The sequence below is a fragment of the Mercenaria mercenaria genome, chromosome 13, assembly GCF_021730395.1.
Source record: "Mercenaria mercenaria strain notata chromosome 13, MADL_Memer_1, whole genome shotgun sequence".
NCBI classification, from domain to species: Eukaryota; Metazoa; Mollusca; class Bivalvia; order Venerida; family Veneridae; genus Mercenaria; species Mercenaria mercenaria.
Window position 1 is genome coordinate 19356210 of NC_069373.1, and position 15129 is coordinate 19371338.

Sequence of the window (15129 nt, forward strand, 5' to 3'; positions counted from 1 at the left end):
TTTTAATACTATATTTTACATCATTCTGTTCTTAACATTTTGAACTGTGGTCATCAACATGTTGCATATGAACACAATAAATGTAGATACTTAACTAAAGCAATATAACATGTGTGAAATATTGAGACAAGTTGGTACATGCAACACTTGAATACCATGAATTCATGTTTGTACTGTTTTACATGTAATATCAGAGCTTCTGTATGTTTGAAGTGCAATAACCAAAAACAAGTGCTTTAATGTCTGCGTACAATGTTTAAAGACAACATATCAAAAATTACAAAGTACTAAAACAAGTTATGTTTAACATAGATATTTGCATTTGAAAGCAAGATCTGACGTAAGCATTGTTGGGAGGCATGTTTTCACATAACCTGAATGCCAACATTTATTTGTCACCATAAAATACATTATATTGGATAAATAAATGCCGACATTTAGAATTATAATGCCCTAGAAATCCACGTGCTGCCTAAGGAAACGTCAAACCAAATCGTTGATTCATAAACTTCTGTGTGTATGACTGAAAATTTGTCACACATTGGCAAGGTTCAAGCAAGAATAGCTTACTATTAAGACGGCAAAATTTGTCAGGTGGTCACACAAACAAACATCTCGGCCATTCACTTTACCATCGTACACGCAGCCCTTGCTGGACCAGCCTCCCTTGAAATTATTCATGTCAAAGTCCCACCATACACAGCTGCGCCCACTTTCAACATTCTGTAAAATAAATAATTATTGTTGATAAAAAGTAATGATTTTCATAGCTCGAATTGTTAATGAATGTGGTTTTGATACTTAACAAAGGGAATATGAAATCGAATCCAATTTTATGCAGATCTGTTTGCTTACTCTAACAGCCCCTAAATGCTTTAACTTTACTTTTGCGTGGGTAATGTCTTAAGTGACAATAAAGACATTTTACGTTGGTTGGAACTATAACAGTCAATCTTGATTTAAGGTATTACAATCTTGTATTAACTACAGAAAACTGTTCGGCAAAATGTTAATTTATACAAAACATTATAAGATAGGCATTAAGTACTTTAACTTGATAATGTACTTGTAATCGGATAATACATACCTTAATTGGTTTAAAAATAGTTTTAACTTTCTCGTTTAGGTCTTGTAATTTCTTTCCAGCAATACTAGCGGAAATGACGTAACTATTAAGGTTGGACAGCTGTTGTTTTGACAGGCTCATCTTCCGGCCACCGTCAGTAATGGCGGCTTTGAATAGTTTGCTTTTACGAAATACCATCATAGTTAAACGGTCACTAATTGTAGCACCTGTGAACAGAATACAAACAGTTGTACTACAAATATAACATAGTATTTAAATGTGAAGTTAAACAGGGTATTTACATATTACTTTTTAACGTCCTTCACCGGAAGGAAAGGAAAAGACAAATGCTATTTTTGCGACCTTCTCGTTAGTCACTTCACAAAAGCTTCTCCCTGGAAACGTATACATGCACACTGTATACTTCTGATGTGGGTACTTCTTATTTCGTTCACCGAGATTTCACAGAAAACGCATTCTACTTATGGTAACAAGTGAAATCGTCACCTAACAGCCACCGGAAGTTCATAACAGTAAAGTGCAAAATACCTTTTCAGGATATGATGTTTTATAAATCTTTTGCGAAAGTTACCGACCGTTTGAGGGCGGTGTACCTATTTCAACGTTCTTTTATGTACCGCTTTATGTGTTATGTCTGTAATCTTGCATGTTGGCACCCTCACTTTTTTATTGATTTCATTATCTTTAAATGTGTCTCTTATTAATTTGTCAGTTTATGGGAGGCGTAGCTTTCACATAGGTGGCTCTTGTGCTTTTAGTGTGCATAATGTTTCGACAGATTCTACTTTCACTTTATATTTTAACGACAAACATTCAAAAATAAGAAATTCATGGTTATCTAAGGCATTGACAATCGGTTATTTCTGCGCAATTACGGTACCGGTATCATTGTATGCTTTTTCGGCACCTTTTGGCCACAACTGAAAATTGCTTTTCCATAACAACTGGAGTATGCCGAAATCACATACGCATAATAATCGAACGAAAAACACCATTTATTGCGGGCCTACTTCCTTAAATGTAAACATTCAATTCTCCACATAAGATATGATAATCATTGACAAGCATAAAAAGTGCGTCTGCAAAAATAAAATAAAAATACACCAATATAATATTTTCGTACCTTTCTCTTTCTTGCCGAACACTTCTGCCGGAAGTTCAATGGCAGCGTCCACATTGGCGTCATACAGATGCGACTTATTGTAAACAGTTGCGATATTCTCCGTCCTAAAAGGCTTGTCTGAACCGTGGCTTTCTGCAGCCAGACCAATAACCGGTTTAGTGGAGGGTTTAATGTCCCAGATCTCTATGACAACGTTATCGGACACAAATCTCATCTGATCCTTGGTTCCAATGTCGGCATTTTCTGCGTATCTTTCCAGAGACTTTATAATCCTGTAGTGAAAAATTCATGACAGTACAATTTTGTTTTTGCTGTGGTTTAACGTGACGCCGACAAAAATAGATCACATGGAGACTTTCCAGCTTTCCATGTTTGAGGAAGACGCGCAGGCGCCCCTCCGGTCGTATTTTCAGACATTTGCGGGCACCTGAGTAGAACTACCGACCTTCCCTAAGTCTGCTGGATGGCTTCCTCACATAACACAATGTTACACTCTAACTGAGGTTTCAAAACAACAGACGAGACAAGACAAGCAAAGAATTGGAAGTATGCGAACTTAAATACTCGCCATGCAAGCCCATTATAGAAATTACACGAGGTTTCAATAATAAAAGCTTGAAGCTTACTCCTCAATCCTGAGTCATTAGTCATATGTCTATATTTAGTATTTAGTTTGAAACTTTTTATTACACGTTTGTCAGTGAATTATCGAAAAATTAGAGTGACATACATCTAGTATTTTAACAGCGAAAAATATCAAATATATTTTTCACTGGTAAGAAACTAGATCTATAAAGTCGGTAAATTTAATCAAATCATGACATAAAAAGAAAATTTGTTTGTTTTACATATAAAATAAAAATATCTGTCACTCATGAACACCATTACCTTACATTTTCACTCATAGCTATGCCACTTGTTAAAATATTGCATTTGGTGTTCACTCGTGAAAGATGTTTTAATCTTAAACTGAAACAAACAAATATCCTCTTATATAATTTCAACTAAAGTGTGTGGTAATTAAAGTGTAAATGAAACATTATGAACACCTTGTAAAAAATAAAATAATTCTATAAACCGTTTTACCTTTTTACCGTTTGCAAGGAAAATGACTTCTCCCGAGAACAGTAACTGTCAGCCAGAGTTAGCCACGCTTAGGCCAGTGCCATTGTATACTAACTTTAATGGACAAACGCAGCTAGCTGAATACATGCCTGAGACAGGCATTGATAATGCATCATTTGTACAGCATGGTTATATTGATAATAGTGCACAAAACACACACGATATAACATTTGAAGATTCTATTATATGCCAAGCAGATGACAGCTTTACAACGGAAAATAGTCAACCCATATCAAATCAGCAGTTCTTCACTCAGTTAGATAATGCGTTGTATAATCTGCCAAAAGATTTATATGTTGACCAGCTCATAAAATTGACCAATGGTGACGAAGGAAATATTTCTATGTATCGCAACATTCTACTTCAAAGGGCGAAGCAATCCGAATACTGTCCTCAAGGTGTTCTCGTAATTCGCCGCACAACTAAACTCGAAAATTGCTCCAAGAGAAATGCTAGCGACTGTCATGCATTGCAGGAATTCATTAATAACGGTGATCCGAAGGTGATAAGTGCCCTTTTTACAAAGAAATTGCGGAGTATAAAATCTGAGCCGGTTGAAGAAGTACCGACTGAATACCTACCAAAAACATTGCTCATTGAGATTGCACAGATGAAATCGCAAATTGGAGAGCTTATAGTCGACGTGCGCGATTTGAAAAAGCGAAGATTTCAAGATAGACAAATAATCTCATCCCTCGAAAATTTGAATTCAGTTAACCAAGCTAAAATCAGTGAACAAGAGAAAGAAATATGCCAACTGAAAAAGTCCCTTGGAAAAGCAATGACTGCGAAAATGCATAAAGGTGATGAAGAAACAAGCTTTAAAACAAAGTGTCAAAACAATCCCAACATAAACAATGCAAGCAACACAGCTTTGCTGTCAAATGAAACTATTCAAAACATAAATGACAAAGAGCATAAACTGCAACTCTCAAAAAGCACAAGTTCTGTGAAAACTAAATCCCAAACCGACGAAGCTCTAAATGATAGAAACAGTTTGTCCCAGATGAAAAATAAAGATAATATCAATCCAAGAAATAACTCGGGTACCCTGCCAATATCCAACAAACAACCAGATGCTAAGCAAATCGATGCAATCCAAACAACTCCGAAAAAAAATGAGGGACAAAATCACATTGAAATAAGAATATCGAACAGAAATACCGATTCTCTTTCTCATACAGAAAATGATAATTATCAAAATCTTACAGAGAAAAACCCATGGGATATTTCCCCAAAAGCATGGTGGCTACAAGATGAAAATGACAATGATAACAGTTATAGTCACCAAAATGACCACGAGCCAATATTTGAAAGTGTCGGGAATAACCGACAACCCGATAATAGAAATATGAACAAAGAGTCTAAACAAAATGATTATACAGAAGAGCCTTTCTTCGAAAGCGTAAAATCTCGGCGAACTCAGCGATATTACATAGGTGGTATTGACAGGCGCTCAAATAGCGCAGGATTAGCAGATTTCTTACATTATTATAATATTAAACCTGCCGCGTCAAAATTGATAAAAACTAAGAAAGGTGCTTTTGCGGCAAAAATTTCTGTGTACAAAAATCAGTGTCACATAATGGAAGATAAGACTACTTGGCCGGGAAAAATGTACTGTCGAAAGTGGATTGCCGAAAATCGGTGGAGAGATAGCGACAATCGTCAGTCTAGCAAATACAACTCTAATGATGACTATTAAGTACATTATTTGTGTGTATTTCCTGCTAATTTTACATAAAATGGACAACAGTAATAATTGCAATTTACTTACATGGAATGTTAGAGGTATTATGTCCTCTGCAGGAAGCCTAAGCGTTTTGCTAGACAAATATAGTATAGATATTGCTGTAATCACAGAGCATAAACTAAAAACATGTCATGACGATTTCATGAATTCACTGCATGCTAGTTACCTGTCTTGTATTACATGTACAAATGATGTTAATCAATTGTCCCGGTGTGGTAAGGGAGGCGCTGCTATCCTTTACAAGAAAACACTGGCATTTTCAATAAAACATATTGAGGGCATTAATCATGACCGTATAACTGGCATTGAAATAGTACGAAAAAATGCGTTATCATTATTCCTTTTTGCTGTGTACATGCCCTCAGCTAATTACGAATATGAGGCGTTCACTGATTGTATTGACGTATTACAAAGTTTATACTTCCGTTTTAATCAGTCGGGTATAGTAGTCATATCTGGCGATTTGAACATTGATTTAACCATGGGATGTAAAAACGAACGACAAAAAGCATTCAGGAGTTTTCTTGATCAAAATAGCGCCATACCTGCAGCAACTTCAGGTTGTACATATACGTTTCGGCCAGCTCAAACAACATTAGACTATGTTATCATAAACAATCATCAACAAGATATGTTATACTTCAACACGATCTTTGATGACGAAATATGTCTTGTTTCTGATCATTTGCCCATTCTGTCTGTGTTTGCGTTTCCTGTTGACGCATATTCCATACCAAAAAACCAGAGTGTACAATGGCAAAAATGCACACCAGATAACATATCTGAGTATCAAGTTAAATTGTCCATGTTGCTTAAAATGATCGATGTACATGAACTAGAACAATCTAATTCTTCCTCAGAGGTCATTGATTGCTTGTATGAACATATTGTATCTTCTGTTAAACTTGCTGCATCAGAAATGTTACCTTCATCTAAGTTTAACATCCATTCTAAACCATATTGGACTAAAGAAGTAAAATCTGCCCACTCATTGCAAGAGAAAAACGTAAACAGTGGATGGCCGCTGGAAGACCGCGAGATGCTTTAAACGGCTTTTTCAGGTCATACAAAAATGCTAAACTCTGTTTTAGAAATGCCCAGAAGAATGCCATATTTGACTGTGAAACAAAATACTATGATGAACTGAATAACGCAGCAGAGTGTGACATGCGCTTATTCTGGCAACTTGTAAATAGAAAGAAAAATAGAAGATCCGGCTTAGTAACAGAAATTTCCTTTGATGGAAATTCATTTAGAGACCCATTTGAAATTGCCAATGCATTTAGACTTCACTTTTCCAAAGTGTTTAGCCCAAAAGAAAATGATAGCTTTGATGAATCCCAATATGAAGATATCAATACACGTTTTGCTGACTTCCTAGCAGAAACTGTTAGTTACACATGCGACGACATACTGAATAAACAAGTAGATATTCTAGAATTATCAGAACTTGTAAAGTGTCTGAAAAAGCGAAAAGCACCGGGCTTTGATGGCATTGTACATGAGCATCTTATAAATGGTGGTCCCACACTCTTAGAGTACCTAAAATCTCTGTTTGATCTTATACTTAAACACTCGTATGTCCCCGCTCAGTGTAAACTAGGAGTCATCATCCCTGTGCTCAAAGACGGAAAGCCAAAACACAATTACCAGCAGTTACCGACCTATTACCCTGCTACCGGTAATCTACAAATTGTTTGAAAGTTTGGCACATGTCAGGTTAAAAAACTGGGTCAAACGTTGTGGTAAACAATTTCCTAACATTCAACAAAATGGTTACCAAGAACACCTAGGATCAATAACTCTGTCATTTAACCTCCAAGAGACAATTGCCCATTATATGGAACATTCAAGCAAGGTATTCGCACTATTCTTAGACACAAGTGCTGCCTTTGATACAGTATGGCATAATGGCATGTTTGTTAAGATGTTAGATTTTGGAATTAATAAGCGCTTTGTAAGGACAATACATGCCAGCTATTCAAACATTAAAAGCTGTGTTCTTGTAAATGGTGTTAAGTCTGAGAGTTTCCCAGTCCTGCAAGGGGTACGACAAGGGGGAGTCTTGTCCACTTGGCTCTACCTTTTATATATAGATGAATTACTCAACACTCTACAGCAGAGCCATAATGGATGTATCATAGGTCACCTGAAGTGTGGCAATCCTACACTTGCGGATGACCTTACCTTACTTTGCCCTAACTTAACATCACTAAAGCTATGTACAGATATTGTTAGAAACTATGCATCACTTTGGAGATACCAGTTCAACGACTCAAAGTCTAAGCTAGTTGTATTTGGTGATTCAAGGTCATCCGAATACTCATTAAACTTTGGGACATCCAATATAGAGTCCTGCTGTAATACTAAACATGTTGGTATTGAGCTTCATAAATCGCTCAGCAGTTCCAGTGCTGTGTATACACGGTGCAGAAAAGCCAAGTCATCATTGTTCTCAGTCCTGTCTATAGAATCCCAGCCAGGGGAAGTAAATCCATTAGTACTGGCAAGCCTGGTCGAAAAGGTCTCCATTCCAGTCGCACTGTATGGATGCGAATTGTGGCATAATCTAACCCAAAAAGATTCATTATTACTTGAACGCTTTTTGCGACTAGCAGCCAAATCTGTCCAAAAATTACCAACTAGAACACGTACTGATATGGCCCTCTCACTCTTAGGATGGCGTTCCTTCGAATCCCTTGTAGACAGACGGAAGCTATGTTTCCTACAGAAGCTCTGTCAGATGCCAAATGAATGCCTTGCCAAGCAAATTTTTGATCTGCGGCTAAATCTTTTCATGCTGAAAGGAGCTAAAAATCAGTTAGGATTTATCCCAGACATATGCCGAATCTTGGTCAAATATGGTTTATTCAAATATCTGAATGACTATATCCAATTTTCAATATTCCCGAGTAAATGGACCTGGAAATCCATGGTATCGAATAGCATTAATACATACCAGGACATTAACTGGGAAGAAAGAATAGAATCTGACCCCGAGTTCTGTAGATTTAGATCCATTCACACAGTATGCTCCCCCTCCAGAATATACCTATTAGCAGATACGAAACAACTTTTACGTTACGTTCTAAACGTGATAAGAATACTAACGTTCGTAGATATGCGCAACGTCGTAAGCTGTCTAGTTTGTCAAGGTCAAGAATGTGATATAAATAGGCACATTATTTCGGAATGCCCTGTTTTCGCTGAAATTAGAAAGTCATTTCTTCTAACAGTCCTCCAAAATTTTGGACCGTCAGTCTATCAGCACATTCGCTGTGGAAGCTCAGAGCATTTTTTGCGCTGTTTAATAGATCCCGATATTCTGAATTTTCTAGGGTCTGATGCTAGCAAGTCCCGGTGCTATATACACATGGCGTATAACTTCATTTGCACTGTACAGAGGGCATACAAATTATTTTGTTAATTCAAAATAAGATGTAAATTTGCCCTAAGAATGTACTGAAGACATATTCATGTTGTTGTTGTTGTTTTTTTTTTTTTTTTTTTTTTTTTTTTTTTTTTTTTTTTTTTTTTTTTTTCTCCATTTAGATATCTTGTATTTCGTTTCGGCAAGATACCTTAATACAAGGGGGCGAAAAAACGACCATTTTAAGTATACGAAGTGATCGTTCTATATAGCTTATCTAAACGCGAGTTTCAAATTCCATTGAATTGTAAAAAGTCGTAACAACTTGCTTTATTAGTAGTCTAAGTGATATTTGCTCTATCTATTTGGTGATTTATGAAAAGAAATACACTTAAAATTATATCTTTTTGATATATGTGTTAAATGTATGCCATTGAATCCCAATATATGTATATGATTTTGCTGTGTTAATATCGAAACATACTATAATAATGAACTCTATTCACACATGTTTGATAATTATGTATTCCTTGTTTATACTAAATTTGTTTCATGTTTTCTCATGTACATGTAAATAGTTGTTATATATGTTATAATCACTGAAAAGTGGAAATAAAGAGTATATATATATGTATATATATGTCAAATTAATTAATTTACAGAACTGATGTTATTTATAAGAAAAACAGATGAGTGTTAAAATTGTGGTATTTAATTTCATTCTTAACTGAAAAAAGAAATTTATAAAAAAGGTAATATAATAGAAAATGGAAGAACAACTTCAAACTGTTATTAGATTTATTCCCAACAAGTTTCGGCTTTCAATGCCTTCATCTTGGGTAAAAAAGGTAAAAAAACAGGATATTCTTTGTTTCAGTGTAATATCAAATTTCTTTCACTTGTTGAACACCACGGTAGACGCAATATTTTCACGACTGGTGCAGCCATGAGTGAAAATGTAAAATGTTGTGTTAAGTTTCGATCTTACGCGCAAAACAAACAAATTTTCTCTTTATTCTATGTATTATCAATCGTTTAAACCAATTTATACTCATTTTACCCACGCAACATAACATTGTGACGTCAATCTATGTTGGAAAAAAATAATACAATCTAAATTTGTTTTACATTTGATGCAGTGGAGCGTATATCTTTATGTTCGTATAGGTAATTATATAGATGTATAGGTATTATATCAATCTGACTAAAGTATTTGATCTTCTAAACGAAGATCTGAGAACGACCCATTCACATTCGTCTTCTGTATATTTTGGATTTCCAAGATCGCTATTTTTATTTGCGCAAATCTATTTTTGTTTGAACCAATCAGACAACTTGTTCGAATGTCAAAGAGTAAGAAAAAGTTGCAGTTAATCCAGGGCTCGAACCCGGGACCTCTCGCTTACAGAGAAAGTGCGCTACCGACTGAGCTAACCGGGTATCTGACATTTTTCTACATAAAAATTGTTAATATCAAATACCAAGGCTTTTTAAAGCTTGCAGAATGTTGTAAGTTAACTTTTGATTGGCTAGCGGAAGGGTTGTCAGAACGAGGCCATCAATAGCTCGTTGTCAGATCCTATGCGTAGCGTAATAGGAGATGCACTTTAGTCAGATTGGGTATTATATGTATCTATATCTTACTGAAGTAGATTTAGGACAGAATTTCAATTCTGAATAGATCTAATTCATATTCTTTAGCATTCACGTGTATTTCGATATCAGTGAAAAAATAACCAAAAAATGATATTTTCACTGAGACTATCAATTTCACTTCACTGATATATTCCAGTATTTCACTGAAAGCCATGAGACAGTTGCAAAACATAGTCAAACCAACGTGACGAAAAAATGAACTATCACTACATAAAACTGAACTATTGTTGCAACATACCGTTAAACCGAGATCTGAAAGCTAAATATAACTAAAGATTTGTTGCAAAAACAGTAAACGACTTTTACCTGTTGGCAGCCTTCGTTTCTACATTAGCTACATGTGTTTCTTTATCACTGATTCTCATTAGACGGTCCACTGTCTTTAACACGTTCTCACCAACCTGTGAGAACAATACGTACACATTACTTAACTGAACAATCTATTTCATTTATTAAATCAAGGAATTCAAGTCCCTTTAATGTTTCTTTAAGTGATTTAATATATAGAATTTAATTAACAGCTGAACCAACATTAGCAGAAGCACCAGACAAAATTCTCTTTATTCAAATGTCAACAAATAAATCCCTCACCAGGAAAAAAACAACAACAATATAACAAAAACAATGGTATTATAAATGTTATATTCTTACCTCTGGTGGTAAATTACGAACTTGCGTCGTGTGATCTAGAACATCTGCTATCTTGTTTATGTCGGTTGGTGTAAATTTTGGCGCCACCTTGGCAATATTTGCTATTTCTGATACAATTTTCTCCACGTTTCTTGCATCCACTGTAACCTGAAGGCAAAGCAAAAATATTGAATAGAAGATTTTTTCTGGCACATTTTAATTGAGCTTCTTTACCTTTCAAACTCAAAAGCCATTTCATCAAATCAATGTTAGGTCTAGTATATCATAATCATTTAACACAACTTCGTAAATATAAACATCAGTAACTGAATTAACATATAAATATCACTATTTGATCAGCCTTGTACACAGAGAAATCAGTGCCCATATATATTTGTGTTTTAGACTTAGACTTAAATTTACAACCAACATCTTTCAAAACGTGACTAAAAATATTTAATAATATCAAAATCACATGAACTATTGTCAAGTATTTTCTTTTCAAAAAGCTGAAGTAAATCAATTAAAGTGTAACCCAACCCAGTTTCATTATTTAACCTTTACCCTGTTGGCGGCAAATGATTCTGCCTTTGCGACCAGTGCAGACCATGATCAGCCTGAACTGATATGGTGTCAGGATACGAGTTATATGACCCAGGGAAGTGCCTACGCCTTTAGTATCTTGAACAATGAAATGGGTCCTATCGCTAAGGTGACTATGTCTTAGACTAGCTGACAAACGAAGTAGAATGTTTTTTGTTAAAATGTATAGCTGGTGAGACCAAATATCTCATACATAGAATTTTCCTCTACCTTGCCTAAATGATTCGTAAATGATTTCAATTATGAGCTAGGTAATTTAAGGGATCAGGCAAATCACTAAATGTTTCAAACTAACAATCTTCAATTAATAATAATTAGGTCAAACTCCTATAGGCTGGAGACTCTGTGATTGACTGGTCTTTTTGTTGAAGTTCCCGTCAGACAATGTCTTTGAATCAACAACATACGAGTCCTATCGCATAGATGCTCGGCCTTTGTCCTCTTAATTGAAGTTGCAACTCTATATGATTGCCCTGACTCCTGGATGCTCAGCGCCTATATGCTATCACATGTAGCATCCAACTACCATATAGGTATATCCCCAATACCTTGGCTGTACTTCGCCAATAACGTTGAACCGTCTATAAGGTTGAACTCTCCTACTATCTCAGTATATTACCAAACTCTGGGTCTGTCTCAGCTTTCCGATGCTCAGGCTATATTTGCTATCGTCTACAGCATTCAACTACCCTTAAGGTAAAACTCATATGCCTGACCCTTTAGCTCAAAACCTTGTTGAAATTCTGCAACTCTTCTTTAGTCTATGAACTTCAAACGTTTTCTTCTTACTAATTTATACGCCCTGACAGTGTAGTTGCAATAACCTACTTATCAAGGTTCTGGGATAAATTATAAGCTGAATCCTCGATGTGTCTTCTTCTGTCGCTGGATACCGAATAATCTCTCTGTCCTCCATCTACCTATTTATACCTTAGCAGACGTGAGCTTTGATTGGTGCTATTTATAGAACGTTTTCTGATTGGTCCAAATTTATACGTAGTATTTTACAACGTGCACTTGCTCTATCAAATACCTGGTTCCCTTTAACTATTGTAATGACATAATGTGTGATGCTGGGATCCAGCTATTAACATAATTAACCAAAATCAGCCACAAATGACCCAAATCCTATTATTTACAGCAATTCAACAATAATTATAGAAATGATAGCATGGAAAGGGAGTCAAGCACTATCTGTGCTTAATGTGTTACGTTATCAATATATCAAACACAAATTATTCTGACATATGGTCTGCACTGTTTGCTATTCAGTCAATAAATTTCCAGTGAAAACCCCTTCGAATAATAAGTGGTATTGCCCAAATTGAATTATAGACCAGTCCACTCCATTTTAGAAATTTAGCAGACTAAAGGTTAAAAGAACTTACTTGTGCAATTTCTGTTAGTTTATCAGTATATGGTGATGCTCCCCATATTTCATTATTGAACTCGTCCAGATCTCCTTCTTCAATGCATTCATTTGCGACAACCTCACCCCAGTAAGCGCCGGTGTAGAAATCTCCTAGGCAACGGGCTGTCCCGGACGGTAGCCGGTTTGTTATACCTGCAACAGGAAGTGACGTCAGTCTTGAAAAAGATCTTTTGTTTGTTTGTGTTTGACTTAACGCCGTTTATCGACAGTATTCAGTTATGTAACGGCGGGCAGTTAACCTAACCAGTGTTCCTGGATCCTGTACCATTACAAACCTGTAAACCTGCTCAGTAAGTAACTGCCAACTTCCCCACAAAAATCAGAGGTGAAGGACGAATAATTTCAGACACAATGTCTTTAATCAAATCGTCACGGAGAACATACCCACGATCCGTAAATCTGCGCTCTCCATACTGAGCTAAGTGGTCGGGCTTAAAAATGATACTGTTAACACGAATAGCTCTGAACGTTGACTTTGAGAGTTCTTCACCATTCCAAATTTATATTAAAGTGGAATTATTTTTCAAGTAAAAATGCAGCTGAAATTGATGTGTGTGTAAAAAGGGTGGAGGATATCATGGCTTTTAACCCAATATACCAAACTCTTCTTGTTACCAGTACGAAATAATAATATTCCATATATGAATTTTCTTATTTTGACTGGGGCAGTCTTTTTAAGAAAAGTCAAACTGTATGCAGGAGTTGCTTCCCTTCAACTTCAGAAATATCTACCTATAGGTAAGGGAGATCACTGCGTAGAAGATTGAAAAAAGAACTATTATTTTATTAGTCTGATTTCTTTATTTCTAAAGCATCAACTTCAAATACTTATGTGGCATTATCATTAATTTAACACACTTAAATGCACAGCAACCGAAAATTGCTTTTATAAAACATTCACCAAAAACACACTGTGTGCAGTAAGATGCACATAATGCCACTTTAAAGTTGATTTTCTTTTGAAAATATTCTTCATTATTTGAAGTGATGTATTACTTACTGCAATTATCGATGCTGTTGGCAAATTCTCCAAGGAGAGCTTTAGGGAAAGAAAAGACTTTCACCGGGATTGTATGGCCGTACAGGTCTCTTGTCGTCTGCAACGAGGCAGCTGGACAGGCCACTGAAAAACATGAAGTTCAACTTACTTAATCCAAATTTCTTTTGTAGCTTCCTTCATGTAACAGAAGAATACTTAAGTCAATGACTGAATGGATAACTGTTGTAACTCCTTCATTAATTAATACAAGTTTTCCGTCCAACATTCGGTGTGCGCATGTTTAAACAAGTAGATCTAGCACGCATAAACTTCCTCAGAACTGCATGCAGTTTTTGAAATAAATCAAACTCAACCCATAATGTACTCATTCCTATGAAAGCCAATGAACAAGAATATGACATATTTTACACTGCTTACCATCTCACCTATAAAACTTATTACATTTGTATTTGACAGTGGTAACCTTGTAACATGATAAACACACGTAGCAAACAGAAACGTGAAAAAACACACTCTGAATGAAATAACTGATTCATTCAACATTGGAATAAGTCGATATATTTTATACCTGTACTCTGGAGTGACATTGTCCTGAATGCCGCTAGTGGGGTGTGACCCGGAAGTTCCGCCATGTAGAACCGGTTTCCAAGTTTTGATCGTAGAGCGGCTTTTATTCTGTTATAAATTAAATCTTCGTCGTTCGTACTATAGTCTTTGTTAAGGTAAAAATATGTATGATACTCGAGCACGTTTGGATTCGACCTGTAATTTATTAAAACAAGGTAAAAGATTACTCCACCTGAAAAGGAATATTTTTATATAAAATAAAAATATATAATAAATCCCCTTATTATGATTTAAAGCTCAAGAACATGACATACACTTGGCAAGAGAATTTTTATACGTCGATGTTTTGAAACAACATCAAAGTGACATGAAAGAACTGTTTTGATAAAATTACAATTGCAAATTATCAAAGTGTTTCCGATGACAAGATGTAATAGAAACTGCATCCGGAGAACATTGGTGTGGTATTAACCATCTGCATTCTGAATCATTATAACATAAACAATTATTAAGGACCGTAAATACGGTACTTCTCGAAAGGGTAACTCATTTTAAAGAAGTCTACCTGATTCCATCTATGTATGTAAACACGTCTGCTACATCTGGCAGACGAGTCTGTATCATTGGCAGAACATCTTTGAAGACTTTCTTGATGTCCGTCTCTATGGCAACAAGTTCAGGGAACTTCTGATTCATCATGTTGAAAAGCAGCTCATTCTTGTGAGAAAAGGGCGACAACTCCATTGAACCGTGGAATGAAATAACGTCTACAAAGTATCAAAA

General features: G+C 35.6%; 1 protein-coding gene across 5 annotated transcripts in view; it reads right to left on the reverse strand.

Moving 5' to 3' along the window:
* LOC123529498 (uncharacterized) overlaps nt 1-15129 on the reverse strand; it is a 50622-nt gene that overhangs the window by 7574 nt on the left and 27919 nt on the right. For all 5 annotated transcript variants that reach the window (XR_008366684.1, XM_045309851.2, XM_045309850.2 and 2 more), the window contains exons 10-18: nt 14912-15113; nt 14348-14541; nt 13780-13902; nt 12736-12911; nt 10766-10912; nt 10421-10515; nt 2211-2482; nt 1088-1293; nt 571-723 (exon numbers count right to left, since the gene is read on the reverse strand). Coding sequence is in view for 4 of the 5 variants with exons in the window: in XM_045309851.2 (XP_045165786.2) it covers nt 571-723; nt 1088-1293; nt 2211-2482; nt 10421-10515; nt 10766-10912; nt 12736-12911; nt 13780-13902; nt 14348-14541; nt 14912-15113 (1568 nt within the window). In the remaining variant the exon portion in view is untranslated. The remainder of the gene's footprint in view (nt 1-570; nt 724-1087; nt 1294-2210; nt 2483-10420; nt 10516-10765; nt 10913-12735; nt 12912-13779; nt 13903-14347; nt 14542-14911; nt 15114-15129) is intronic.